General features: G+C 37.1%; 1 protein-coding gene and 2 long non-coding RNA genes across 4 annotated transcripts in view; 2 read left to right on the top strand and 1 right to left on the bottom strand.

Moving 5' to 3' along the window:
* Positions 1–6,739, bottom strand: part of RAB11FIP2 (RAB11 family interacting protein 2) — a 41,841-nt gene extending 35,102 nt beyond the window's left edge. For both annotated transcript variants that reach the window (XM_045567957.1, XM_045567958.1), the window contains exons 1-2: positions 6,133–6,739; positions 207–649 (exon numbers count right to left, since the gene is read on the bottom strand). In XM_045567957.1, the coding sequence (XP_045423913.1) occupies positions 207–649; positions 6,133–6,485 (796 nt within the window). In that variant the 5' untranslated portion in view covers positions 6,486–6,739. The remainder of the gene's footprint in view (positions 1–206; positions 650–6,132) is intronic.
* Positions 6,740–6,983: 244 nt separating this feature from the next.
* On the top strand, positions 6,984–17,097 carry LOC123649779. Its single transcript, XR_006739134.1, has 4 exons — positions 6,984–6,998; positions 10,545–10,597; positions 13,559–13,784; positions 17,035–17,097. It is a non-coding gene; the product is annotated as an uncharacterized LOC123649779 (long non-coding RNA).
* A 22-nt stretch (positions 17,098–17,119) lies between these two features.
* Positions 17,120–19,877, top strand: LOC123649854. Its single transcript, XR_006739161.1, has 3 exons — positions 17,120–17,140; positions 17,912–18,012; positions 19,322–19,877. It is a non-coding gene; the product is annotated as an uncharacterized LOC123649854 (long non-coding RNA).
* The last annotated feature ends 6,912 nt before the right edge of the window (positions 19,878–26,789 follow it).

Below are 26,789 nucleotides of genomic sequence, written 5' to 3'. Positions count from 1 at the left end.
CAAATGTAGACTAGCCCTGCCTTCAACAAACTTATCAATTTGGGGTATAGTAGGTACTCAACCAGTATGTGATGAATGACTACATTTACAAAATACTTCCAAGAAACTGCAATTTGTATTTTTTAACATCAGAAGTTGAACTTTTTAAAAATGAAAAGTATAGTTCAGACCACTGAGGATACAATTAGAAAGAATGTGTGACTTACCACTTTCTGGAACCATTCCAAAGGAATCTATCTGGCGTCCAAGAAGATGTGTTTGACCTATGGCGCTAGACTTCAGTTTCTCAGAAGACATGTGGGACCCAGATAAATCGGACATTGAATGCGCTGACGAGAGTCGCTGAGGACCCAAAAGAAAAGGCTTTTTTGGTTTGGATTTCATCTGCATTTCACCACTTGAAAATTCACTATTGGCATCAGGCATGTGAGTACTTGGAATGATTGCAGAAGATGTATCAGAAAATGTCCCATCATTTTTTCTACCTTTCATTTTATCTTTTAATTTTGCAAATGGAGATCTTGTTTTGTCCTTCATTGATAAGTCAAACATACTTGCTGTCATGTTGTTCCTCATAAATTGAATATTGACCTTTATCTCACCCCTGTTTTTGGCTCTTTTTCCTTGTTTGGATTCTAATCTAAACCACCTTAAAGAGAAAGGAAAAAATGGGTTGCAACACGTAATGAAGAGAAGATATTAAGCTCTGTAATACACAATTAGCATTTTAGGTAGAGCAATCTAAGCACTCAGTGAGAATATGTTAGCCAGAGTATTTCTGGTTTTACTCATGGTTTGATTTAAAAAAGTGATCATTATTTCTGTGATGTAACGTATATTGAAAGAATAGGTCTTTAGCACATTTGAAAAGGTTTTTAGATGACCTTTCCTTTCATGATCTAAAAATCACTCATCATCAAAAATTCTTATCAATGATAGCTAATATGTTTCCATAAGGGATAAGTGTTACTAATGGCCTAAGGACATTTGTTAACATTTAAAGACACCAAGACAGAGACTTTGAAAAAATTTATCAGTACAAATTATTTTTGAGCACTATAAAAAGACAAATGCTGACATTTTAATAAAATAATAAATACTTAGCCTATATCTCAAAATATTACTTATATAAAAGTATTAAAAGAATTTTATTAATATTGTAGACTACTACATATAGCTTGCTAATCATTAAAACTGGATATAATTTAGATGCATATAAAATGGATGAAAGCCTCTCCCTGAATAAAATATGCAAAGTAAAATGCAAAAAGTGACAAATAATAAACCTTGTGAAAAGTTTCTGAAGGAAAAAAAAGTCTAAATACTTCCTGTTAGAACGTTTGCTTCATTTACTACTATTGTGACAATACTGAATAAAAATTATTTTATAAATAGAGCTAAATCTTATACTTTTAGTTACCTCAATGTATTACATTGCCCATATTTAAATGATTTATAAGAAGAAAAGTTTATTTTGGTATTGCTTATAGTATTTTTATCCATGAGAAATTCTCCAGTTGTTGGTGTCACAAGTGGTCATTCTACAGGGCAAACAGCCAAAAAACTGCAAAATCAAGCCTCGAAGAAGAGAGTTTCTACAATGTTTTCATATTACTTAGCAATGAAGCATAATATCCATTCCTGCAGACAGGTTATTATTTAAATATACCATTAATCGAGTGTAACAAATTTTCTTAGCAACAAAGGAACTCTGATCTAATTTTACATTAGTTCTTTCTCTCAGTGTTACCAACAGGATATGCTAGGAGAAGATTACATTTACTGTACATCAAATAGAAGACTGGTTCGCAAGTCTTTCCAGGAAGGACAGAGAACTGGCACATAATGTAAGTACCAGCTGCATCTTAGCAAGTAACATGCAAGAGAAATATTTTCTTGATTAACTAATTTGGAGCAATTTAATCAGCGAAGATATAGTTTCATCAAAACTAGCAATTTTTTAGAATATTTTATAATAAAAAGCATTAACCTGAGACACTAAACTGAGAAAAATCCCTTATGTGAGGCAAATGGTAAAATCTGAAGAAATGGGGGCTGGAAATAGGAAATAACAGCAATAAACTCTGTGGAAGAGAGAACTCTGAATGACACAAAATTGGGCACTCAAAAAGCCTAGAAATGAAACAAGGTTATATACCCAGTATTAACTCACAGTTTTGGAAAACAGAGCCATTTTCAACAGGAGGAGAAATACTTGTGATAGATGGTATCTCAGAAATACTCTGTAACATCTCAGGCTACACAGAAAATAGGTGAATACACTTTCCAAGAAATGCACGAAAATACAAGCAAACAAAAACAAGCATGCAAGACTTCCAATGCATATAACAAACCAAAGTATTTGGGAAGAAAATAAACCAATAACCCCAAAACTGGAAGGAGGTGAGCGTAGTCAAAATTCACAGAATTTTAGAAATAAGACCAAACAAATCATCTACTTTAATATCCTTATTTCATTGATGAGGGAACTGAGGCACAAAGAATGATATGTAACTTCCCAATGTCAGATTAGTCAATAAGGAAAAAAATCTAAAATTGATACATAACATCTGCCGGAAAATAGAAGTTCTTTCTTATTTGATGAACTACCTATGTTAATAAGGTTAACCACATGGCTAGCAGATATTTCAAAGATACCGTATTTAATCACGAGACATGATAACTGAAAGGGAAGGCAATGAAATTTTTTCTATTGCTAGAGTGTAAGCTCCTTGAAGGCAGTTTGCCTTGCACTTAATAAATGTTTATTCAATTTTTATTTCTAGAACTGTATTCTTAAAACAACCAAGCTACAACATTGTGTGTTTTGTATTGTTTTGTTTTTTAGTAGGAAACTCTAAAGACCTAGGTAAGTTTTAAAGAACAAAGTCAGTGTTTGAATACAAACTATAAATACAGTATTAGTTTCCACCCCCCCTCCCAAAAAAACGGCAAACAACTTTAACAAATATACTAATTGAAAAAGTAGGAATGACAAATAACTTGAGCTGCTTTGTTTTGAAACTGATATAATAGGGAAGTCTTAAGATCAAGAATCATTCCAGAGATAGCATTTGTTTTCCCAGGCTTCAAGAAGACTAAATGAAGACATAGCATTTGGGGGTTACTGGATTAATGCTGATTTTTTTTTTCACCTCTGGAGTGCTGCATTTAAATTGTATACGGCCTCTGTTCAATTTTTAGTGGGCACAGGTCCATGTTCAAAAACCACCACACATGTGGGAACTATTCCCAAGCAATTGGTGCTGTGTGGTCAGAAATGGGACAAGATTGGCAGTAAGGGTGCCAGAGGCCAGGATGCAGGTGCACTGCAAAGACACACATAAGCCCTAAAATCTGCATATGTTTGAGTCATATCTAACTCTAGAGACTCTGATTGTTATTACTTTTCATGAGCATTAAAAAAAAAAATCAACATCACCTACTTCTACTGTAAAAAAAATCAATGACTATTATATAACAGCATCAAGGATTTTACCATTCTATTATTAAACATTGCATTATTTCCTTAAATCTCATGCCAGAACCAACCAGACATCCATTAAAGAGAGAGCTATAGAAGTTCTCTTTCCATGCCCACACAAAGGGTTCTGGCTCAGGCCCTTCTTCACCTTTCCTCAAAAAAGTATTTATTTTCAAAGTATAAAAATAAGTAAACAAGTTTTAGCCTTCACATTTCTTTGCCTATCATGATACAACTAGAAGACAAGCTGTAAATACATGTTTTCAGGGTCAAAAAGTAAAAACTGTCACACCCAGCAGTTTCATGGGACTTCTCAATCAGCTGGTAGCCTTCATCACTCAAACCAGTTTTCTAAAAAGCACTTGGGAGTATGCTGACAAGGTTCAGCAATGTGCAGAATATTAAATATCTTTCCTGCATTACACTGGTGGCTCAAGTCCGTCCCTTACTGTGCCACATGTACAGCTGTGCTAGAAAAGGAAGCTATTAAATATATTAAAAAACTGGAAATATTACCAATAAAGATACCTCATCAAATATGTGGTCCCCATTTATCCATAAAGTAAAATGTTAAGGGTTTAATAACATATGAAAATCACTTTGAATGCAATAACATCACAAGCCCTCCTGATAACATTTATAAGCACTTTCCCCTCAAAAGCTCCAATCAATTTTCTATAGTAGCCAGTAGAGAATTTCTGTAGGGAGAGACTACGATATTAGAGTATCGCTCACACCAAATTTATTCTAACTACAATACTGTCAAACACAAGGAATAAAACAACAAGAAACTTTAAAAGGTTACTTCATTCTCAGAAACTTGGGCCTATTTTCACTTGGAAAATTGATGTTTCAGAGAAAGCCTGAAATACATTATTCATTAATATTAAGAGTACTGTAAATGCAGTAAGAAATTTGAAGTTACAGTATACTTAAAAGTTTACATTCACAAAACACTTTAAGTATTATATCTTAAATGTCATCCAAAATTGTCAATTTGAAACAAATTAATTGGTAATTATCCATTTTTCATTTTAAATTTGATAAAGAACCCCTAGGGGGAAACTCAATGCCACTTTTTAGGTATCAAATAATTTTGTTGTTAAAATCTTGGTATATATTCAACTTTACACTTTTTAAAAAACTTTTTCTCTCCTTTTAAAATATTTTCATATCCTTGATTAGTTAAATATTTATCATTTTCCTCTTGCATTCCTAGTATTTCTTATCTCTCTACCCTTTTATTCAACATACATTAAATCTTAGGCAAAGGCCTGATTTAAAACAAAACAAATGCCACTCAAGAGAAGCTTGCAGGCAGATATGTACAGAAAAGAACAAAAGATAGTTGTGTTAAAATACAAGAAATTAACATGAACTTCAAGAAAATAATCATTATAAAAAAGTTTTTAAAAGAGTAAATAAATTCAATTATGACTGAAAGAAACACCAAAACTATTTTGGAAATTTGAAGTCCTCTCATAAATTCAATCTATACTTTTCTCCCATTAATTCCATTAATCTTAATGTTCTCTCAGACTAGAAAAATTTTACGTTTAAGGAAGGGGTGAGTATACCTTTCTGAAAACATACTATTTTTTCAATTTAAGACACAATATCCTAGTGTTAATTTATATTTTGATTTTTCAATTAAAATATATCTAACTCAAGCTCAAAAGTCGCACTAAAAAGACCATGTTTTCACTGAAGATGATATTAAATCATTTCATCACAAGAATTTATCATTGTTTCCAAATCTTACAGCATCCAGGGGTGGGGAACCTGCGGTCTTAAGGCCACATGTGGCCTTCCAGGTCCTTAAATTCGGCCTTTTGACTAAATCCAAATTTTACACAACAAATCCTTTTATTAAAATGGATGCAGCAGAGAAAGATGAAGCTTTTCTTGCCTCCTTTGGTACTTAAAAAAGAACAATCTTGAAATCAGAAGGCCGCAGGTTCCCCAAACTAGCTTTGCAGAACTAATTCTGAAGTAATACAAGAGCTCTGATATATGGCAAATTCAAAGGAAAATGTTAGTGAGTTCAAGGCTGAGGATGTTTGTACATACTTTTCAAACTTTTTTTCCCTTTTAACAGTTTTAGACTCCACCAAGTTGTATTGACCCTGAAAAATAGCTGGATTAAATAAAGGCTGTGTAAAATGCTGAAATGAAATACTGAGTTCTAAAGCTGGTAATTTATCTTAGGACAGCCACAGAGTTCAAAATATAAACATTACATTGGTGGATTTAATTTTCTGATCTTCTATCTCACGGAAAATTATAATGTTTAAGGATCATAATTTATATGTATATTAAGTTCTAGTTGGACAACACTGTGATCCTGTCCTCTTATAGTGAAACAATGTTAATTTACTTAAAATCTGGTGCAAAATATTCAATTATTTAACAGATGTTTACCCCGAACAAAAATGAGAATAACAGATCGTTAATTACTCCATTTAAAAAATGTCTCATCACAAGGGCTATTTTTACTTGAGATTCATGCAAATATGGTGATTCAAACTGGGTCATATCTCAATCCAAAAAACCAATGCCCCAAGTACGCAATAATTTCCAAGAACAGAAAACTGATAAATAAGATATAGTTAAATTCCCCAAAATTCAAAATGAATTACGTAACTTACTCTGTTTTCCTTCTTTGTTTGTCCTCAAAGATGTCATTGAGATTGATTGCCACCTGCCCTAAAAATTTATCCAGACCCACCAGGGACCTGTGCATAACTATGAGGAAAAGAATGTATTTCTCTGGATTCCCCTGCATTAGCAATCCAGGTAGCTCAAAAGAGGCCTCTTCCTTCCAGACTGGCTCAAGGGTTTTCTCAGCTACAGAGGTGGAGTACTTTTCCTTGCCCAGCTGAATTATAGTGTATGTGTCATTGGTGCCACTTTTGCCTTTTGGCTTCAGATCTTTGGCTTGAAGCACTGTGACCTGCACGTGGGTTGGAAACCACTTTTGGGCTTGCTCAGACAGCATCATTCTGTCCCTTTTCTCTGCAGAGTTCACAGGCGCAGGCAGTGCCCCTCCCGGAGGGAGAGCCTAATTCCTTAATCACTGCATCCTAAGGGCACTTAACGGAGACAGGCAGGCTCAGGGCTGCCCAGCTTCCCTAGGGCTGATGTCAAAACGCCTCACGGGGGCAGCCCGGGGGTACGGCTGCTCCGGGGGTCCCCTTTCCTCTGGAGAAACACAGGGGCCCACCATCACCTGGCCGCGCCGTCCAGGCCTCCCGCGCCTCGCGTCTCCACCTTCCCGCGGCGCCGGCCCCCGGCACGGCTCTCGCGGAGGGCGGCTCCCGGGCCTGCGGGCAGGTGAGGCCTGGCCACCGGAGCCCGGGCGGAGGGCTGCGGAGGTGGGAAGGGGCCCCCCGCCCCAATTCTGCACCCCCGGCCTCCCGCCTGCCTCCTTGCGGCCAGGCCGCCTCCGTCTCCGTGCCTCCCGCCCGCCCCTCACCCGTCCGCGGGCCCGGCCCGGCTCCTCCTCCGGACCCCGGTAATACGAACCGCCTGCGGCTCGCTCGGCCTCGCTCCCTCTAGCAAACCTCTCCCTCCTCTTTCCCCTCCTCCTCCCCCTCGCCTCGGCTCCTCCTAGGCGAGGGCGGGTCGCCCGGGGGTGGAGTGGGACGGGGGCGGAGTGGGACAGGGGCGGGAGACGTGGCCGCCCCGGCGCCGGCGGGACGCGGAGCGGGCCGCGGGCTGCAGGCGGCGGGCGCAGAGCTCGGCCTGGCCCGGACAGCTGCTCCTAGCACCGGGCGGGCGGCGACGGCACTTCCGGGTTGGCCTTCTCCATGTTGAACTCGGAAACGCGACGGGGCGGGGCCTCGGGGTCAGGGGTCAGTGCCGCCCTGGTTGCCGTGGCGACCGGGGGCGCGCGGCGCCTGCGCCGCGGCCCGGGGCTCCACGCGGTGTCCCTGGTGCTGCTTGGGTCTGGCCCGGTCCTGGGCTCTGGGGACGTGGGGGCCTGCCAAGGCCGACGGAGGGGCCCCGGTGAGAGCTGGGGACTGCTCTTGAGAGGAGGTCATAAAGGCCCCGGAGGCTGCCCGAACTAGGTAGAGGCCCAGTTTAGATCTGTGAGAGCGGGGAATCTGTCTTTGCTGTACCGTGGATGTCCTGTACCTTGCATGGAGGTGACTTTGGGTAGAATAATTTTATCTGATAAATGGTGGTGGAGTGAACCAATCCGGTCCATTGACGGAAAGCACACTTTTCCTCAACCCCTTTTCCACTCTTCTCTTTTTGAAAAGAGAGAACATCATTTGACAGAAAATAGTATCCCTCACCCAGACGAAGAGAGAGAGGGAAGCAGATAAAAGATTCTAAAACTAACATACAGGGATTAATAAAGAGCTCAGGAGGCACTGGGCTAGCATCAGAAGATGTGATTTCTGCCCCACCCTTGCCACTACCAGCCTGTGGGACCTTGGTCAAGTCATTTTACCTCCCTGAGCCTTAGTTTTATCATGGGTAAAATTGGGATCGCCGTCGTGTCCAAGACTCCATCCTGTCTCTACGGGCTCTATGTCAAAAGATCCCTTTGCTCCTCTCCTTTACAATTACAAGAGACACGTATATACCTCTATTGCCTTTACTTCTGTGTATGCCTTATCTCCCCAAAGAAATTCTAAGTCTTTGGACTGCCTTGTGTCTCATGCAATCCCTTCATCGTGCCTAGCATGCAGCAATTTATTGAATGACTTAATGCCTTTTTTCCCTTTACAAGACTAATTTTGAGAGTAAAGCAATGTGATAGATGTAAATGCACTTTTTAAACTTAAAATGACCATAAAAGTGTAAGGTATTATGTTTATTATTTTCAAGCAAGGTTTAAAACTTCTCCATTCAAGGCAGAATTTTCCATCCCTGGGAGACAAGAGTATGAAAAGGCCATGTGTGGAAAGCAGAACAAAATCATCATACTGCAAATATAGCATCTGGATCCCAGAGTGTGTAGTTGTCAACTTTAAAGAAAAATATTCTTAGGGGTTTTTAAAGAGTACATTGGAACAGTCAATGGTGGAATTTCACCAGGATCTCCAGGGAGAAATAATTTGACACCTGAAACTTACAAAAACAAAAAATAAGCATCATGAAATCAAATTTAATTAAGTTTAGAATTTTTATAAATTGCATTTTAGAAGTCTTCATGTCTCTATTATAAAGGTTGTAATTAAATAAGTAAGAGGCAATTAATTACATTAGTGGATGTGTGTTTCTAAAGAGCTTAAATTGTTTGGTAAGCTTTATTAATGATTATAAACTTGTTTACAAGTATCATTTCACTCATCTCTGAAATATAGCCATCTCTAGGGTGAAAGTTGGCAGCAGTAGTCCACAGCAACGCAATAACATACTCCAACACAATTCAGGGAATACTCTAAAGGCAAGAGCTGAACAACTGGAATTACTAATCTCTTCCTGTAGCACCTAAATTTTTTTGAGTTTTCCCAAAACCTGGCTACAGCCAAAATTGTTTAGTTTTACTACCTGGTAAGATCAGAAGTTATGACTACCTTTTTAAGCCAGAATTAGAAAATAACATATTTTTGCCCCTGGGAGAAGCAAATAAACAGACCAACCAACCAAATGAGCAAAACAGAATCTGGAATTGCATTATAAAAATGAAGTGATTTCCTATAGAGTATTTCTCTTTTTTAATTATTTTTAAGAGAATAAAAACATGACAGCTGAGTCAAATTTATGTATGGTTGGCTCACAGTGAAAAATCATGGCAATTATATAAGATTTAGGTGGATCAAAGTGGTTCTGCCAAAATGTTTATTGTCTTGCAGTTTTAAAATTTCTTTTTACTAATTTTAAGGTATACATGGACAGTAATTTAAAAAGGAATTTAAGGTATGTTGTGCATAAGGACAACATACCAGAATTGAAGAGAGTCACTTTTTAAAATTATCCTGTCACTAATGATACATCTGGAAATGTTTGGTACAAACAATTTCAAAATCAAGGGATTGGCAAAATAATGTGTTTGATAGAAGGAAAATATTAAAAATTCTAATTTCAAACGGTTACAATCCCTGTGGCAATAAGTAAGAATTATTTGACCAGAAAGTTAAAATAGTCAATATTTATTCCCCAGGAGTAAAGGATTTCATGGATAAAAATATTTGCTAAGTGCTGCACCTTTCAGTGAAGTCCCATAAGGGGGCTTATTGCAGGCATTGTAGAAGATTTTCCCTTTGGACAACAGCAGCTACAAAATCACAGCTTGCAAATAGAACAATTATAGTACTGTCAGTGTTTAAATAGCCCACTGGGTCGAGAGTGTTAATGCTCCCATATACATTATGTAATGAATATTAATTATTTTCCAGCTGGAGATTCAGAAACATAAGGGCAGTGAGAAGCTTTCCCCAAATATCATTATTATCTTCAGACTCCAAGTACACATGCACCTCAAATATATATACAACTGAAATATATCTAAAACTAATATACATATGACAAAGCTCCAAGGGTATGTTGGAGATAGAAAGACAGATCAATCTGCACATAACCAGTCAAAAAGTAAAAGAGTATTTGGCAAATTGATTTAAAATTATAATAGCAATGAACTAGTATTTGGGGTTTTTTGGTGATTGTTTTGTTTTCATCACTGGGCTGATTAATTTGTCTTCTGGGATTGGGCAGTGCATAGACACAGTTTGTGATGCAAGAGAAGCAACATGGTATGTAGTGTAAAGAGCTCTAGTCAGCAGCCTGGGCCCTAATCCCAAGTCTGCTTTTTTATGACTAGCTACATCTCTGTAAGAGTCTATTATGGCAGCCACCAAAGCATCCTCTAACCTTTAATAATTCTAAGTAGTATACCCACAGTGCAAAGAAACAAATTGCATCATAATTATCTAATTGAATTTGGACATTATACTAAAGCAGATTTCCTTTTTATGTAACTTATTAATAAAGGATCCTCTAACTCAGAAGAAAAAAAATTCTTCAATATGTCCTGAGAGCTCTCTTTCTCCCAACTGAAAGTAATTAATGATCACAGAAAGGAAGTAAATATGAGTTTTATTAATAGGTCCTGCATGAGAAAATTGACACCAACAGTTCAAGATTTGTAAGAAATTACATGTAAGTGTAAGTGGTTTTGAAAAGCCTTAAACTTGTCACTTGTATAATAGTAATAACCATAACTTCTCTTAGTATTATTTGTAGCTTTTTTAAACTACAAAATCATGCTGAGGATGGTAATATTTTATAGAGCAGAATACATATTTGCACATAACAATATTTTTTGTGGCATCTTTTAATTTTCTCTTCATACTATCATACTATTCTGTTGTACAATTTTTGTTCCCATAACAGAATCAATGCATATTAATGAGCAGAATGTGAATTGATTTACTTTAACTGTTATGTGGTATTGGGTGAGATGAATAAATCCCATTTAATCTTTCCTCCTTCCAAATGACATTTAAATTGTTTCCAGTTTTTCAACTTTTATAAACAATGCTACATAAACATCCATATAGGTCTCCTATGCACATGTGCAGGGATTTTTAAAAAATAATCATACCTGCTTTTGACAATTGACAATGGAATTATTGGGAGTTTCTGAATGATAGTGTGGAAAATCCACAGGCCTGAGAATTAGAACACTTGATTTCTAGTCCTGGTCCTACAAACTAAGGAGATATAGACATTAGTTTATCTGTGTCTCAGAGACACCTTCCAACTCCAGGATTTTCAGTCTTTTATTACATTTACTGAGAAGCAGAGATTATTTCTATTGGAAGATTTTGTGACCAGTTAGATGTGTGTCTTCAAAATTCAATTGTCTCATTGTCATGAGTCTTTCTGAAATCTTCCAGAACATTGCTACTTGTATGGATTTAGGTGGAAGTTAACAAGGACTGGAGAATTTTGATTACTCCTGAAAGAAATGATTATTAGAGCTACATAAACTTATCATCCTTATACTTTGTAAACATCGGTTAATTTTTTAATCTTCCTTTAAAATCTAGGACAGGGGATTTTTACAAACAATAACAGATTTGAGTTATATTTCTGGAATATTCTGGGATATATAATATTTCTAGAAATATGTTTATTTCAAGAGCATTAAACTGGCAGGCAGCTGGCAAGAACATTTGGTGGTGGTATTTTCCCCCCCACATGAGATTTTGTGTTCTCTCTCTACTTATTTGGTTTACATTAAACAAAGTAAAAAACTGTTAAAGTGTTAGATTTGTTATATCTTGTTTTATTTTATGTGTTTGATATAAAGCCCAGGGGAGAAATGGCATTTTTGAGGGATAGATCCAACTCTTCTTGTTCCAGGATTAGATTTTAAACCATTTCTCCGAAAACGATTTTCAACTGACCTGAACATTGTTTCAGTCTGTCTGAATATCTAATAGTAAAAGTATTTTTGGCTTAGAACTATGTGCTTATCTTTTACACATTCTGGGTTAGGTCACCTTCAGAGCACCTGTAGATTAAAATATAGGAAGGACTGTTGTGAATATGTATTATAATCATTTTCTAGTTATTGAAATAATCGTAGGTGACCTGCATAGTCAAAATTAAGCACAGGACTTAGTTTGGCAATGTAGACCTAAAAGAAACACCTTCTTTCAGGAAGTTAGGTAGTATAATGGGCCTAGAGAAGTTATCGGCCTCAGTCAACTAGTGTTGTATGTGGCCTTGAGCAACTTGAAATTCTCTTCCAGAAAATAGCAAAGTTTACATTTCTTCAATCTCCAAACTTGATCTCAGATTATCCAGAGTAGCTTCCCCACAGACTCAAACCAATGACCAACTGTGTCTTATTGGGGTTATTCACCAAATTATAATTTGTGCCTGTAACTGTGTTCTTGTAACCTGAGGTTTAAAGAAAAATTAAGGTCCCCCCAAAAAAAAACCTATTCCAAGTATGAAGTGCATTGCATGAAGTTCTAAGGTAAAGTGTTGCCTAAATCACCTTTCTATTAATTAATTTTGAGGATATTTGTTTCCCTTTCCCATCTACACTTGAACATTGGAAAGGAATGGAGCAAGATAGCTTTGTAAAAATGAAGTCTTGTGCGTTAAGCACCTCAGAAATAAGTACTTGTAACATTTTCTAAAACAAGATTTGCTCCAAAGTTCCTTAGATAGAGACACTTACTGAACAGCAAGTTCAGGATTCATCTTATTACAGGTTTTGTCCCTTGGTTACTACCTACCAGTGCGACCTTGGCAAAATTATGTAAACCCTCTAAATTCAAGTTTCCTCATCTGCAAAATGGGTTGTTGGGAAGATTAAATAAGGGAGTCAGGTAAAAAGCACAGAGAGGACCTGACCCCACAGGAAGTGCTCAAAAGATGCTTGTTGCTGTTGGCTTGATAATGTGACGTCCTTTCTCTTTCCAACCCCTTTCCTCCGGTCTGAAGGTAAACGCTACACCGCGGTTGCTCTGGGCTGTTTCTCACCAAATAATTAAGGATCCTGGGCTGCAGCAGGTGCCCCTCCAGCCTAGTAAGCGAGAGGCAACAAATGGAGACCCAGAGTTATTTCAAGCCAAACCCAACATTATTGGACACTTTTTCTCTAAACAAAAATAAAAATGAAATAAGCCCTTAATAATATTTTAAACTTTCTTTTAAAATTTAATAATAACTTTCTCAGTATTGTTTTAACAACTTTATAAGAATAAATCAGATGCTTGAACTGAAGAAAAATAACTCCCTAAATTATATACCTTCTATCTCGGTAAGTAGCAGAACTAGAAATTTAAGTAATAGACCATATACCTGATAATATTGTTAATATCCTAGATTTTCACTTTGGAGAGAATTTTGATGAATTTAAAAATAAAAGTGTGGCATCCTTTAGTAAACCTTGTAACAAACATCCTCTAAGCAGTGTTTTCCAACTCCCATGTACTACTCTAAGTCTGTTATCTCTATTTTAATAATAATAATAGCTAACATTTGCTGATTACTCACCTTATGCTACATTCATTAACATTGCAATCTCATTTAATTTGAAAGAGATAAAGCTACAGGCAACACAAACATGACCTATTTTTTTTCTATCCCATGACACAGAATGTGTGAGGTTGTGTGGACTCTTCAGGTGTTGCTCACATCGGGATGCCGCGGGACACTTGAAGAGCAGATCCTTCACATCCTTTGAACAACTCTTGTACTTCAATTGGCTTGAAGCATTATCAGAGCATCCTTGACATGATGCCGGGGCCTAACACTGCTTTAGTGAAAGCACAGAGACAAGCAAAAGATAATTGATCTATTTGGCACCTCCTGACATAGTCAGGTAAGCAACAGCCTATATCCTGTGGTGTTTGGCATCCATAAAATACAGAGAAATTAAAATGTATTAATTAACTCTATACCTGGAAAAAGAATCACGTGGGACATCAATGAACTCTTCTGCTTTCACAGCCACAGGTCAAAATGCTAATAGTCTGTTCCTTGAGACCAAGGCTCACACGCTAACAGCCTGTTAGACATTTGCTGGAGGATAAAACACAATAATATATGTAAAAGCATTTGGTAAACTGGGAAGAATTTCAGAAATATGAAATTTTATTATGGTTTCAGGTTTGTATTAATATCTATTAGATGTATACACTTTTTCCTCAATGGTTGCTTAAAATGCAGAGAGTAGAACGAATTTAAAAGAAATAAAATTCTAGTTTACCATCATTCAAATTTATATTAAATCCAACTCAACATTATAAGGTAAGGAACATATGAAGGATAAATAAGAACTTGATAGCTAAGTAGATAAATGTATGCGATTGGCCAGATTGATTATTACAGAAAAAGCCATAATATACTGTATTAAAACAGAGTAAATTTAAATTTATTGTGGCATGGCAAACCCAGTGCCTTCTTGGAAAAACATGCCTTAACAAGCTCATGTGGTTGTAAGGTTGATAATATCTTGATAATAACTTACGTGTTTCTCATTCCTAGTAATTGCCGATCCCTTTGTGACCTTCCTCCTGGTTTCAGACAGCAGCTAGGAGAGCCAGACTTACTGCTCCAGAGCAGGGAGGCCAAGGCATACAAAAGAGTCAATTCTCAGCTTTCCCATTTCAAAGTAGACAATAGGGGAAGAGACAACAAAAGGCAAAGTTTATGCAGTAAAGAAAGAGTTTGGGAAAAGTGCAACTGATGAAAGAGTTCGATTAGACAAAGATTTCACTGGACTGAGTGAAGAATAAGGAGACTTGTGTAAAAGTCGCCAAGACCTTTCCACTCTCCTTCCCCCTTGCTGAGCATGGGAATTGGGCAAATCAATGATGGAGCATCCAGATAAATTCTGGCATCCAAAAGTAGATGTCACTTGTATTTTTTTTTCCCAAGAGGGACCTTGAAAGTGGACAAAGTCCGAGAGATGCCTAATCCCATGCACTATGTTCACTTGGAGCAGCAATGATAGCAGTAGAACAGCAGGGCAGGGGGACTCTAGGCAGAGAAGGTCTGGGGCAAGCCCCTGGGGCTCCTATCATCAGAGAATAGAAAGAGGAGAATCAAAATAGAGATTATGTTAAGTAATAAAGAAATGGAATTATATTTCTTGCCTATCACCTGGCCTGTGGTATGGCCTGGGGATACTGTACCTGCTACATGGAATAGTACATTGTAAGCAAAGAGGGGTGATGAGCAGAGCCCCAATATTCGAGGGGCCTTCCATTATCTTATGAGATGGTGTTGGGTCTCCCATTCTACTAGCCTGTGGTAGTGCATTAGGACTGAATGTTACAAGTGTATTAACATAAACCTGGGGTGATGTCTTTAGTGAACTTGGTCCTAAAGAATTAAGTGCACGTCAGTTGGGTGATTTAGCAACAGCATACAGGAAAAAAAGGAGGGTCTTGGTTAATTCTAACTGCAGTGGAAATTGATATTGTGGTATGGCAGCTTGCAAAATTAATGCAAATTTGGGATGCAATAATAGAAATGTGATTCACGGAAGTGCCCCATACTTGCCTTACCCCTCCCCTCTCCTATTTCTGGAGATTACCTGTCCATGCTCCCATCTCAGGACACAGGTAATGGACCTCATTCCCTTCTTGTCTTCATAAGGATTTTGCATCTGTCATTATCCCTTCTTCCTGCATCCTCAAATGTTTTCTTCTCTACTGGCTCAATCTCATCAGCACACAATGCTACTATATTATAAATATAATTCATAAATATATAATATGTAATTACATAAAATATAATATTATATACTAATTATAATTATTATAGACTATATAACTAATATGCTTAATTTTATACATATGTATATACTTTATAGATTCTTTAGTTGCAAGAACCTGAGACTCATACCAGTTAATTTGTTTAGAATGGTTTTATTGTATTTATATATGTGGACAAAATTAGAGGTATGGAATTTCATGGATATTGAAGCCTAGGAGCCAATCCTGGGCCAGGACGCCAGAAGTCCATGGCTTGCACAGGTGACCCACCACAGACCTGCCCAGCTGCTCGGGCTCTTCCTGCTTCTCCCTGGGTCTCTATTTGCTCCTGGTCACCTGGACTCTGTATCTTGTGTCTACCTCACAGCTCTTGCCTACTCCTGTTTTGCTTTCTCATCTTAATGCTCCCGCTCCTTGCCAGAACTCCTTATGGCACCAACTTTCAGCTTTAACTTCTGTGACTGAGAGGGACTCTCACTCCTGAGGCAGGTCATGTCATAGTAGCTCCATGACTGTAGCTGTGGCTGGATGGAGGGACAGAGCTAGGGCTCTGAGGTCTGCTTAGGATTTCGCCTTTATTAGCGATGTAGGCAGAAGAACCAGTTCACTTGGACTGGGCTGTTGGTGGGCAGATACAATGACTGACAGAAAACACATATTAAAACACAGTCATTGAAGGCTTTTGGTGTGGCTCAAATTTCAGGGTCAAGCTTCACTTAGGAACAAAAATGCATTCTACTTCTCAGTTTATATGAAATATAGTGTTCAAAATGACTAAATGTAAGCTCTTATAACAGATATTGTATGATAGGAACACATACCACTCCAAGTATTTCTTTCTATATTCTATTAATGTTTGTAGTTTTTTTTCTTTCAATTGTTGGACTAGTAATGACTTAGAAAATTATAATTGCTAATATTCTCTAGAGTAGAAGTCTTTTCAAATCACCTTCCAGCATTAATATCTATTTAAGTAAGAAAAACTGAGTTGCATTTGGAATTTCTGGATTCTTCTGTTTGTCATGCAAATAGTCAGTTCTGTTCTTTTTATGATAATATGAAATAAAGTAGTTTCTCACAGTAACATTGTAAATCATTTGCTTTCTATTACATGCAGATGTTTTTGTTACTGTAATGATTTTCTATGAGTGCATATTGTAGAACACATAAGATGCAATGTGATATTCCTTTATTCAGAATTTATATGCAATTATTATTTGCCCAGAAAGAATGAGAGAATTTGGAAATATAGTAATTTATTGTAATACATTTCTTTTTAATATGTATCTACATTGAAGGAAAAAAATCTAAATTTCTAAAAATGACATGCCATCTCTTTTTGTTATATAGGCTAGTGTTTTCATCTCACTGAAAATTCAGAATCAAAATCAAAAACAGCTGAGGCAGTTACTTGGGTGCCTTCCTTCAGCTTATTCAAAAGAATATAGGATCAACGGTAAGAATTAAGTAAACCACAAATTATTTTGGAGTGTCTGGTTTGTATTATAAATAAATTTCTCACTGCTGGTTGTTTTTTCAAAAATATTGCCTGTATTTTTGATATTCATTCCTGTGATCTAATGTAAACTCCGTCCTACCAGTTTAATGTATTGTTAGTTCATGATTATTTTTTATTACACTCATATGTTATAAATATTTCTCACTCTGCTCTTTTGGCTCTTCCCCAAATGGCAATAGTCTTTAGGATATGTCATGGAAAATGTCGAGAGAAATATCCCCCTTTTGTGTTGGCACATATTAATTTCACACCTTGAATACAGTCTAACCACGTCAACAATGAAGCATCCACTTTTAAGATACTGAATTAAGGATTATTTATTAAGAGGCAACAACAAAATAAGTCAGAATGGGTGTGTCACTCTGTCATCTACATTTTGTTCCTTATTGGTCTTGCCTAGAAGTTATTAATAAAAAGACTTGATGGTAAATTTACATTAGTTAATAGTTTAATGAAATCACAGCAGTTTCGTTTTTGGTTTTAAAATGCAATTGTCTATGAGCCTTTTCTTATATACTTAAAAATATTACATTTACACAATATTCTCATATTTCCATTCTTAACTATTAATACAAAGGTAGCATCACCAACACGGGGCATTGTGTGTAATAGGGAAGAAAGATGACTTGTTATTGTCTCTGTGCCACAGATTTTAGTAGTGTGTTTAATCCTTACCACAACGTTCTGTTATTATTCTTATTCTCTTAGTAGTTCCTGTGAATCCACATAAAGGAGCATAATGTTTATAAGAGGAGAAAGAATGGAGCAGCACTGCACCAAAAAGGAACCGATGGACAGTGTGATCCTTTGTGAGTGGGACGTCAGGGATGGAGGGGCCAGTGTGACACTGACTGTGCCCAGAGAAGCCACACCCCCCGTCTACACAGAGGCCACCATCTTGGTGGACATAAGGACATATGGAGCCGGCCAGAGCAGCCACATGACACAGAATCCCTCCACACTGTGGGCCAGTAACTAGCTGCCCAGAAGATCCTTCCTCCTCCCAGAAGTGTTAGGTCTTCAAAGGGAGGAGGATCATCTCAATCCAAATGCCCTGTCTCAAAACAAACAAACAAACAAACAAAAACCATCCAAGATCACAAAACTAATGAGTGGAGAAATCAGAATTCAAAGCCAGGTCTGTGTAAGGATGATCTGGCTGAGCTATTTGCTGATTACCTGGATTGGTATTGTGTGACTTTAAAATCTATTTTTCCCCCACTGTACCATATACCACCTCCTAAGAAGGCGTAGCCATTTTTCTCAGCAGTGCTTTGGTACAATTTCCTTTTTCTTTAAGAGTTTAAAACAGAATAGGTCCTTGGCATGACACATATTGGTACTTAATTACACACTATCTTGCACAGTTCTTTGTCTCTTCTCTTGGAAAACGTTGAGAAAAGCCAGAAGTGCTTCTTAGGCTTTTGCATCTTCCAGCACTTAGAGGGTGCTAAGCACATAGTTGGAGCTCAATGTTACATTGTATTGAACTGAAATGTTTACCCCTCCTGGAGTAACAATATCTCTGCTACAGAGTTTTAGCCACTATTTAAGGCACAGTTGCTCTGCCAAATATTTGTTGTGAAGAGTAAGCAAATATTTCCCAAAATGTTCAGGCAAGCACATTACCACTGCAAACAGATTTTTCATTGCAAAGCTTTTCTCTATGTTAAAATCTTTAAAAAAAATGATTCATGGTATCTCAACTGCATCAGAAATAAAGATACGATTGCAGACACATTTGTAAAACAAAGACCAACTGGTATTTCAGTTCCAAAACACTGGGTGAATTTTGTTCACTGCGTGTTAATCAAAGATGCTTCTTTCAGCTCCCTGCCCTGTGGAACTGAGACAGCAGCTCAGGAGATAGAGGAGGTTGTTCCTTATATATGTTTAAAGAAAACACACTCATCTCTTCTATCACCGCCTTCAGATTGCCCTTCTTTTATTCCTTAGGACTATCACAAAGGGTCACATATTTGATTTTTCACCTAGATTAAAATGTTAGCAACTGGAGATCATATACAATGTTATTTCCTGAGGGTCCTACATCTGTCTACCACCATTTTGATTAACATGACTTTATTTTGACTTTTATTATTTTATTTTGATTAACAGGCTTTTCCTAAGATTCTGCATTGTTTAAAAATGGAGGAATTGAGTACAAGGTGGCCAGTGGTGGTGAGTTGTGAGTGCTCTCTCAGTTGTTTATTTTGAAGATTAGTGAAGCAGAGACAGACTCTACTGTCACCATTTTAGTTATCATGGACTGTGTTTCCTTTGAGAAGGAAGAGAGGCAGGTAGGTGTGGGTTTTAACCACTAATAATGGGCACATTTGTCCTGCCAAAAACATCAATACAAATGGGGTGTATGCATTTCAGACTCTAAGAAACCATTTGTTCTATGCTTTCAGTGAAGATCAACTAGTAGAGTGGAATGGGAGACTGGGTAATTATTTTAGGTACACATGCCTTGGTTTGAAATTACCTAGATAATGTATTTTGTGGTTGTCACTGAAACTAAAGCAATTCTTTGAATTATTTAGCTTTAATTATCCATTTTGCTAAGCTAATGGACTCAATGTCAAAAATCCATGGAATTCAGAAAATAACCGGCCTTACAAGAGGAAAATTTTCAGAGCTTTAAGGTTGTAACAGAGGTTGTTCTGTCTGGAGAGTGAAGCATCTCCCCTGCTTCTGAGAAGGGGACTCTAACCCTCCTTCTTGCTACCTCTTATTTCTTCTCTCTTCTTTGGTCTTTTTGCCACCTACCCTCTACTTCCTACACAAACTTATTGTTTTGCTGTTTCCAGTTCAGAATGCCCTGAACTGTGTAGACAAAACATTTTATTATTTGATTAAAAAAAAAACCTTCCATTTTTATCCAAGGTCACATTCAAGTTACTGCCTACAATGTTATTATAGTTTCTTCCTTATATATTGACCTTCTTTGGAGCTTCTCTTTCTAAGCTATACCCTTTTGTTAAAAAATAAAATGATTTGTTCTAGGTGGGCTTTACATGAATAAGAGCTTTTTATTGCAAAACTCCCCACAAGACCATGCGAATGTCATAAACTCCTTTTCAGGTGAGATGGCTGAGATTGTCTAAACACAGAAGCTCTGCAGAGAAAGTTTCCTCTAACCATTTGATGGCTACAAAAGAACGAATACCTTGATTCTGAAGAATGTCACCTGTCCTTCAGCTTGTATCTCTGTTTGGTTTCCAGGGAGTTGGCTTCCAGCTTGATAACAAATCTTGCCTTTGTCTTGTGATCTAGCCTTCTGGTACCGGGTCCCTGTTTTTTGCCTTCTCAGTCCCCACTCTCTCCTTGTGTCTTCTTGTTTTGACCTTGGTTTATTAACCTCATTAACTAGGGCTGCACAAACTCCTGTCAGGGGCCAGCCGCACTCCTTGGGCTGTCCCTCCTGAAACGGCTGCTGGAGGCCAGGCCCGGCTAACTGGGAACAGACACCCGCACTTGGCTAGCATCTTCCCTCAGTGAGCCAGAGTTGAGTTCAAGTAGGTTAAAGCATTACATTTGTAAATTTGTAAAGGATCAAGTCGTGAAAAGAAGGGCAATCTTGTTCTTTGAGACTTTATTAGCCAGTAAATGCAATATGATACATTTATAGGAGTGAAGACCCAGGTTTTCTGAACTTCATTGAGCCAGAAAGATGTGTTTTATTTCATAGAGTTTATGGAATGACTGCAACATAGGTAGGCTTTTACAAGGCACCACATCGACTTGAAGTAATCAAAAAGTAAAAATGGGCAAGGAGTACCTTGAGGTCTAAGTATAATTTATATACACATTTACCCAATCAAATGCAAGGACCCAAAGCCATGTGTTTTTAATTTTTGGTTTAATTTTTAAGCTCTTTAGTTTGCTTTTTTGATGTAAAAGAAATATGATTAACTTAAAAAATGTTGCTTGCTTCTTTCTACAAAGATGGCATTATAATAAAATGCACCAACTACAGTGAAAAACACTCATATCAGCAAAAAGTGATGTAAGGTAGCATTCAAAAGTCTTTCCCTTTGACAAAATAAATCAAAATTCTGTGGTGAACCCTTTTACAGCTTGTTATCCTTTTGCTAAGAAAATAGAGCCAATGGAAACTTTTATATGGAGAAGCTAAACCTAGGCAAGAAAGGTTTTCCAGATGATGCTAAAACCCTAAGCTATATTTTGACACAGGTCTTCTATTTCTTGTCATGTCATGGATTTTGGAAAATAAACCTGAGAGGGAAAAGGTAGAAATTTTAGGACTGGAATGAAAACTGGTATAAACTATCAAGGATAGACAGGGAGTATAAATGGCAGAGAGAGAATTATTAGATTGATGAGAGAGAGATAGATAGATAGATAGATGGAAGTTTCCGCCTAATTTTGACTCATTTGTTTAGATTTATCATTAGCCAGAAAATTAGCTGATTCAGTTAGTTATTTGTAAGGAAGAACATAAATAAATTTAGGTGGTTGGTTCTAAAAAATATTTATTCCTTTTTTATTATAGAAGTGTTTTTTCTATTTAGAATGGCAAAGAAAAATGTAGTTCATTTTTTTGGTTCATTTATTTCTATTCTCATTGTGCATTCTCAATGCATGGGAGTGAAACAAATCAAATTACACAACACACTGCATGACAGTCTCTCTAATTTCCTCCTGTTCCTACGTCCTGCCAAAGGTGGTCAGAACTGAATGTGCATCTCAGGCTTTTCTGTGGGTTCCACACACACATGGGTGTAAATATCTATATACATCTTGTTTACATAAATAAGATCGTAATTTATCTGTTGTTCTGCAGCTTTTTTCACGCATGCAGTGGAACTCTTTTTAAGCAAGTACACATAAGTCAACTTCTTTTTGTTTTTAAGTTGGCTACATAGAATTTCATAGCATGGTTATATCACATTTCAGCTCTCTATTATATCACATTTTCATTATTCCCAGCATTCCACTGTTATAAAAATGCTGCAGTGAATATCCTTGTGTATTACTTTTTAAAAAGTGTGACTATTTCTCTAGGATAGTTTCCCAGAAATGGAGTTGCTGAGTCAAATAGTAAGCCTTTTTAAAATGTTTAAAAGGTTTTGCTAAATTGCCTTCCAAAAAGCTAATCTTTTCATTAAATGTTTAGGAATGCCCATTTTCTCACATCTGTGAAAGCTCTTGATAGTACAAATTTTTTTGTTTTATCTTTTCAATTGTGTGAGTGAACACATATTTCATGATTGTTTTGATATTTATTTACATAATTATATGGGCAATTATGTATTTATCTCTCTATTTACTATTTAGGTTCTTTCTGAATTGCCTCTTCCATATTTTGTCTGTTTTTCTGTGGCATTGTTTTTTTCTGTTGAAGCATTTTATGTATTTTGATGTTAATCCTCTCTCTGTTAAATACATTGCAAGCTATTGCCTTTTTTAGCCTTATTTCTGAATCCTGTTTTAGCATGTACAAATATTGCTAGCACTTAAAATTTCAAGAAATCACCTAGCTAATATATTCAGCTTCATACTAATCATTATTTAAATAATTGTTGAAACATGAACTTTAACTTCATTTATTATATTCCGAAAGAGTTTTTAAAAGTGCGTTTTAATGTTTTTTCTCTACTTTAAATGTTTCCCTCCCTATGAAAACACTATCCCACATTATTCCTTTCACCTTTTAAATTATGCCTACTTTTTTATCTTTACCCATTCAGAGAAAATTATGTCTATTTTTGACATGTAAAAAGATACCCCAAATATGAAAAGTTTGTTTTAGCACCTGCGGCTGACAGACCCTAAGGTGACCCCCAACGAACCTTGCTTTCTGGCATCCACACCAATGTATAGTGCCCTGCCTTGGAGCATGGGCAGGACCTGTGACTTGCCTCTAACCATTAGAATGTGTCAAAGGTGACAGGGTGCCACTGCCATGATGACACCTCATTACATACAACTCCCTCTTGCTAGTTCTCACTCTCATGTTGCTCTTCAAGAAATAAGCTGCCATGTTGTGAGCTCCCTATGGAGAGGTCCATGTAGCAGGGGACTGTGGGTGGCCTCTACTACTGAGAGCCTCAGTCCTACAACCACAAGGGGGTGAATTTTGCCAACAACCTAAAGGAACTTGGGAGCAGATTTTTCCTCAGTCAAATCTCCAGAGGAGAAAGCAGCCCAGCCAATACCTTGGTTGTAGCCTTGTTAGGCTCTTAACAGAGGACCCAGATAAGCTATGCCCAGAAGCCTGAATCCCAGACTTTTTAAGATAGTAAATGCATGTTGTTTGTAGCTGCTAAGTTTGTAGTAGTTTGTTATGCAGCAATAGATAACTAACACAGCACCCACATTTGAAATATACCTAGACATTTTTAGGAAAAAAAGTAGTAAGGACTAGAGAACTGAATCATTCATTCTTTGGCACTATAAAGAATCATATTAAAAATGTGCTATAGACTATAATACTATATGTTATAGAAAACGGTTATGTTTTTCTAGTCCTTATAATGTAGTTTTAAGACAGTACTATCATCTTACTAATGTAATAGAGCAAGTCATTAGATGGAGGAAAACTAACAGATCAAGCCTGAAAAATCTTGGAAATATATTGGGTAAAATATCTAGCATAATTAATGATGAGTCTGATTATTGGTATTTCACCTGATAGACACTGAGACAAATTTAGCCACCACACTAGAACCTTCAAACTCACAGCTACTTGGATGTTTCATGAACAAGGAGCTAAGTGACAATAAGAAATGAGGGAGAAAAAACCCCTTCCCTTCAGTGGAGAAATTTCTGAGTCTCCCATCACCAGCCCTTCTCTGCTTCTCCCCCTTTAGTTCTTACAGGAGTAACTTCTGTGATTGTCTTTCCTTCCACATTCTCCTTCCCTTTCTTCCTTCTCTTTTTCTTTCGTCTCATCATTTGTACAATCCATGTATTGAGATACTGCTTTAAAAAAATGTATTGGCTTTAAGGATTCAGTTTTTTAAAAAATCTAAAATCAAATAATACATTGATCAAATTCAATAGTTTTTCAGATTAGCATGGAAAAAAGTTTCATTGCTAACCTGCTCAAAGGCACAGAGATAAATGATTTCATTTTCTTTGTGCTGTGAAGACTCCACTGAGACATACATTCTGGTTCCTGGCGGTGCCCCTTTACACTTGCTTGAATATGGTCATGTGTATTTGGAGTGTAACAGTCTTCCCTTGCCCCAGCCTTAACTCTTGTCAGCCTGTATGTGAGGCTCCTTTTCTATAGAAAGTTCTAGCCCATGACTTTCATGCCACTTGATCTCTCAGTCCTTACCTTTTCCAGCTTTGCCTGTATTTGTAGATGTCAGAATAAATTTCCAGCTCGTTTTCCAAACTTCACATGGCACTTTACGCTTTCTACTTTGTGTTATCATTTCTGCACTGTCTTATCTTCCATTTTTAGAAGGCAGAATCCCATAATGCCTGGGACCATGATTTGCAAATAGGCCCTGGATAAATGGCTAAGTGAATGAACAATTATTAGAATTTTAAAAACACATTAAATGTGCTTTGAAGACACTTAATGCAGTAGTTCTTGGATTTTGGATTTCCTTGATTGGTGAAATTAGAAGCAAAAAAATGAGGAGAGTGACTTAGAATTGTGAGTTCTTTATTTTGCCAAGTAAGTTTAGACAAACAATTATTTAGTATCATCCTTATTTCATAAAACAGAGCATACAAGCAAAATAAAGTTTATAAATAAAGTTTAACTTGCACAAACAAAAACTCAAAGGACATAATGTCAGGATAAAAGATTGGTCTTTTCTTAAAATGGATAGATCAACTTTAAAATGACCAGTGTACTTTGTCATCCTTGCTTTTCTTGTTTCACAGCAGACAGCTGGAATCTTCATATTGTACTAACACAGTTTGCATGTTTTAGAAATCACTGAGCTAGTATTCTCTTTAAACCACCTTGAATACGATCTGCCTGTTGCCATCCAACCTTTGGAAAGCTTCCTGACTCTTGCCTGTGATTAGCAATAGGTGAGAAAGAGGATCAGGTGGACAGATTGATGTAGCCACCATCACCACCTGACGCAGAACTGTTCCATCTCCACAGAGGAACTCTCTGAGGTACCTGCTTACATCGTACATGTTTAATAATTTATTTTATTAGAACAGAGTGATGATAAACATATTCACTTAAACTCAGAAGGTATAACGGATGGAATTTTCTGAGAGTTGGGGGCGGGGACACGCTTTGAGCCACAGAGAGCTGATATAACATTTGGAGCTTCCGATGATGACATTAACTGCTCGGCCCACCCTCGGATTCACCCAAAGCACTTACAGCCAATCTGTGATCATGGAAGTGATTGGAAAGGAATTATGCCAATCCCAAAGGCAAAGTCAAGAGCAAAGGGATTGTGCTGGAATCTCCTACACAGGACTCGTTTAGGAGTTATTCCAAGTTTTGTGGGACCTAAAGCATTTGGGTGAATATTAATATTTATTTAGAAGAGGAGTCAAGCAAATGAAGGATTCTGAAGGTTAAATTTTGTTAGTTCACAGTAAATCTGCCTCTGGACCAGTCTTAAACTAAAAATTCTTAACTAAATAGGTTCATTAATTTGTATCCTCTTTAAAATTATAAATACCCATCAGAGAGACTTAACAAATTAAGTGGATACCTACAATTGCAATGTGATGAATTAGTTTTATCAGCTTCTTTGGATCGTTTACTAGGTTGGAGGAAGGGTAAGAGGTCATTTGTGAGCACCAGATATTAAGGCCTTGTGTAGATCACAGGGGATCCTGGGGTACAACCACTGCAGTCTTTTCAGTGGGGACAGGAGAGAAGGACCAAAATACCAAAGTGACAGGAACTTTTGCCTGTTTCACAGCTTTGAGTATAGCTGGACTTGATTTTAAGGTGGCACATGGTTAAAATGCTGCGTCTCAGCCACTTGCACACACTAGAAACATTTGCAGCATGTTTTTGTCTAAGGTATTTATTTGTCCAGTGTGCATGCCTCTTGGTTGAGAATCTGATATTACAAAGCCTGAAGAAGTCAAGCTACTCAGTGGCTGCTTGGAGAAGAGTACCAAGAAAATAGGGTGGCTACAAATAGTTGTACTTTTAGAAATTAAACCAAAGATAACATATATAAAGCACAAAGCCTATTGTGTAGTAGGTCTTCAATAAATGGTAGTATTATTATTTCATTTCTATTGCCTTGTTTAGTTCACATGAAAACATTGTGAAGTAGCCATTATTATTCCCATTTTTACAGAGGAGGAAACAAGGGGAGACAAAAGAAACACTTTCCATTAGATCACAGAATGAGATGAGAGTCTACGTCCATCTTCTGACTCTAGTTTTAAGTCCTTTTCCCTGTGACATAGCAGTCCTCTCAATTCCTAGGTCTTAATTCCTTATTTTCCTTATCATTATATTATAATGATAATTTCCTTTTAATTTTTTCTCGTGCATAAATATCTCTCCATTTCAAGTAATGTATAGTCTTCTCCATGACATTATTTAGTAGCCTTTTAAGGAAATAATGAAACATACAAAAAAGGCTAACTTGGTTTCTATCTAAGA

This window comes from Lemur catta, chromosome 14 (genome assembly GCF_020740605.2).
Source record: "Lemur catta isolate mLemCat1 chromosome 14, mLemCat1.pri, whole genome shotgun sequence".
In the NCBI taxonomy this organism is placed as follows: domain Eukaryota; kingdom Metazoa; phylum Chordata; class Mammalia; order Primates; family Lemuridae; genus Lemur; species Lemur catta.
This window is presented reverse-complemented; position numbering and strand designations above follow the sequence as displayed.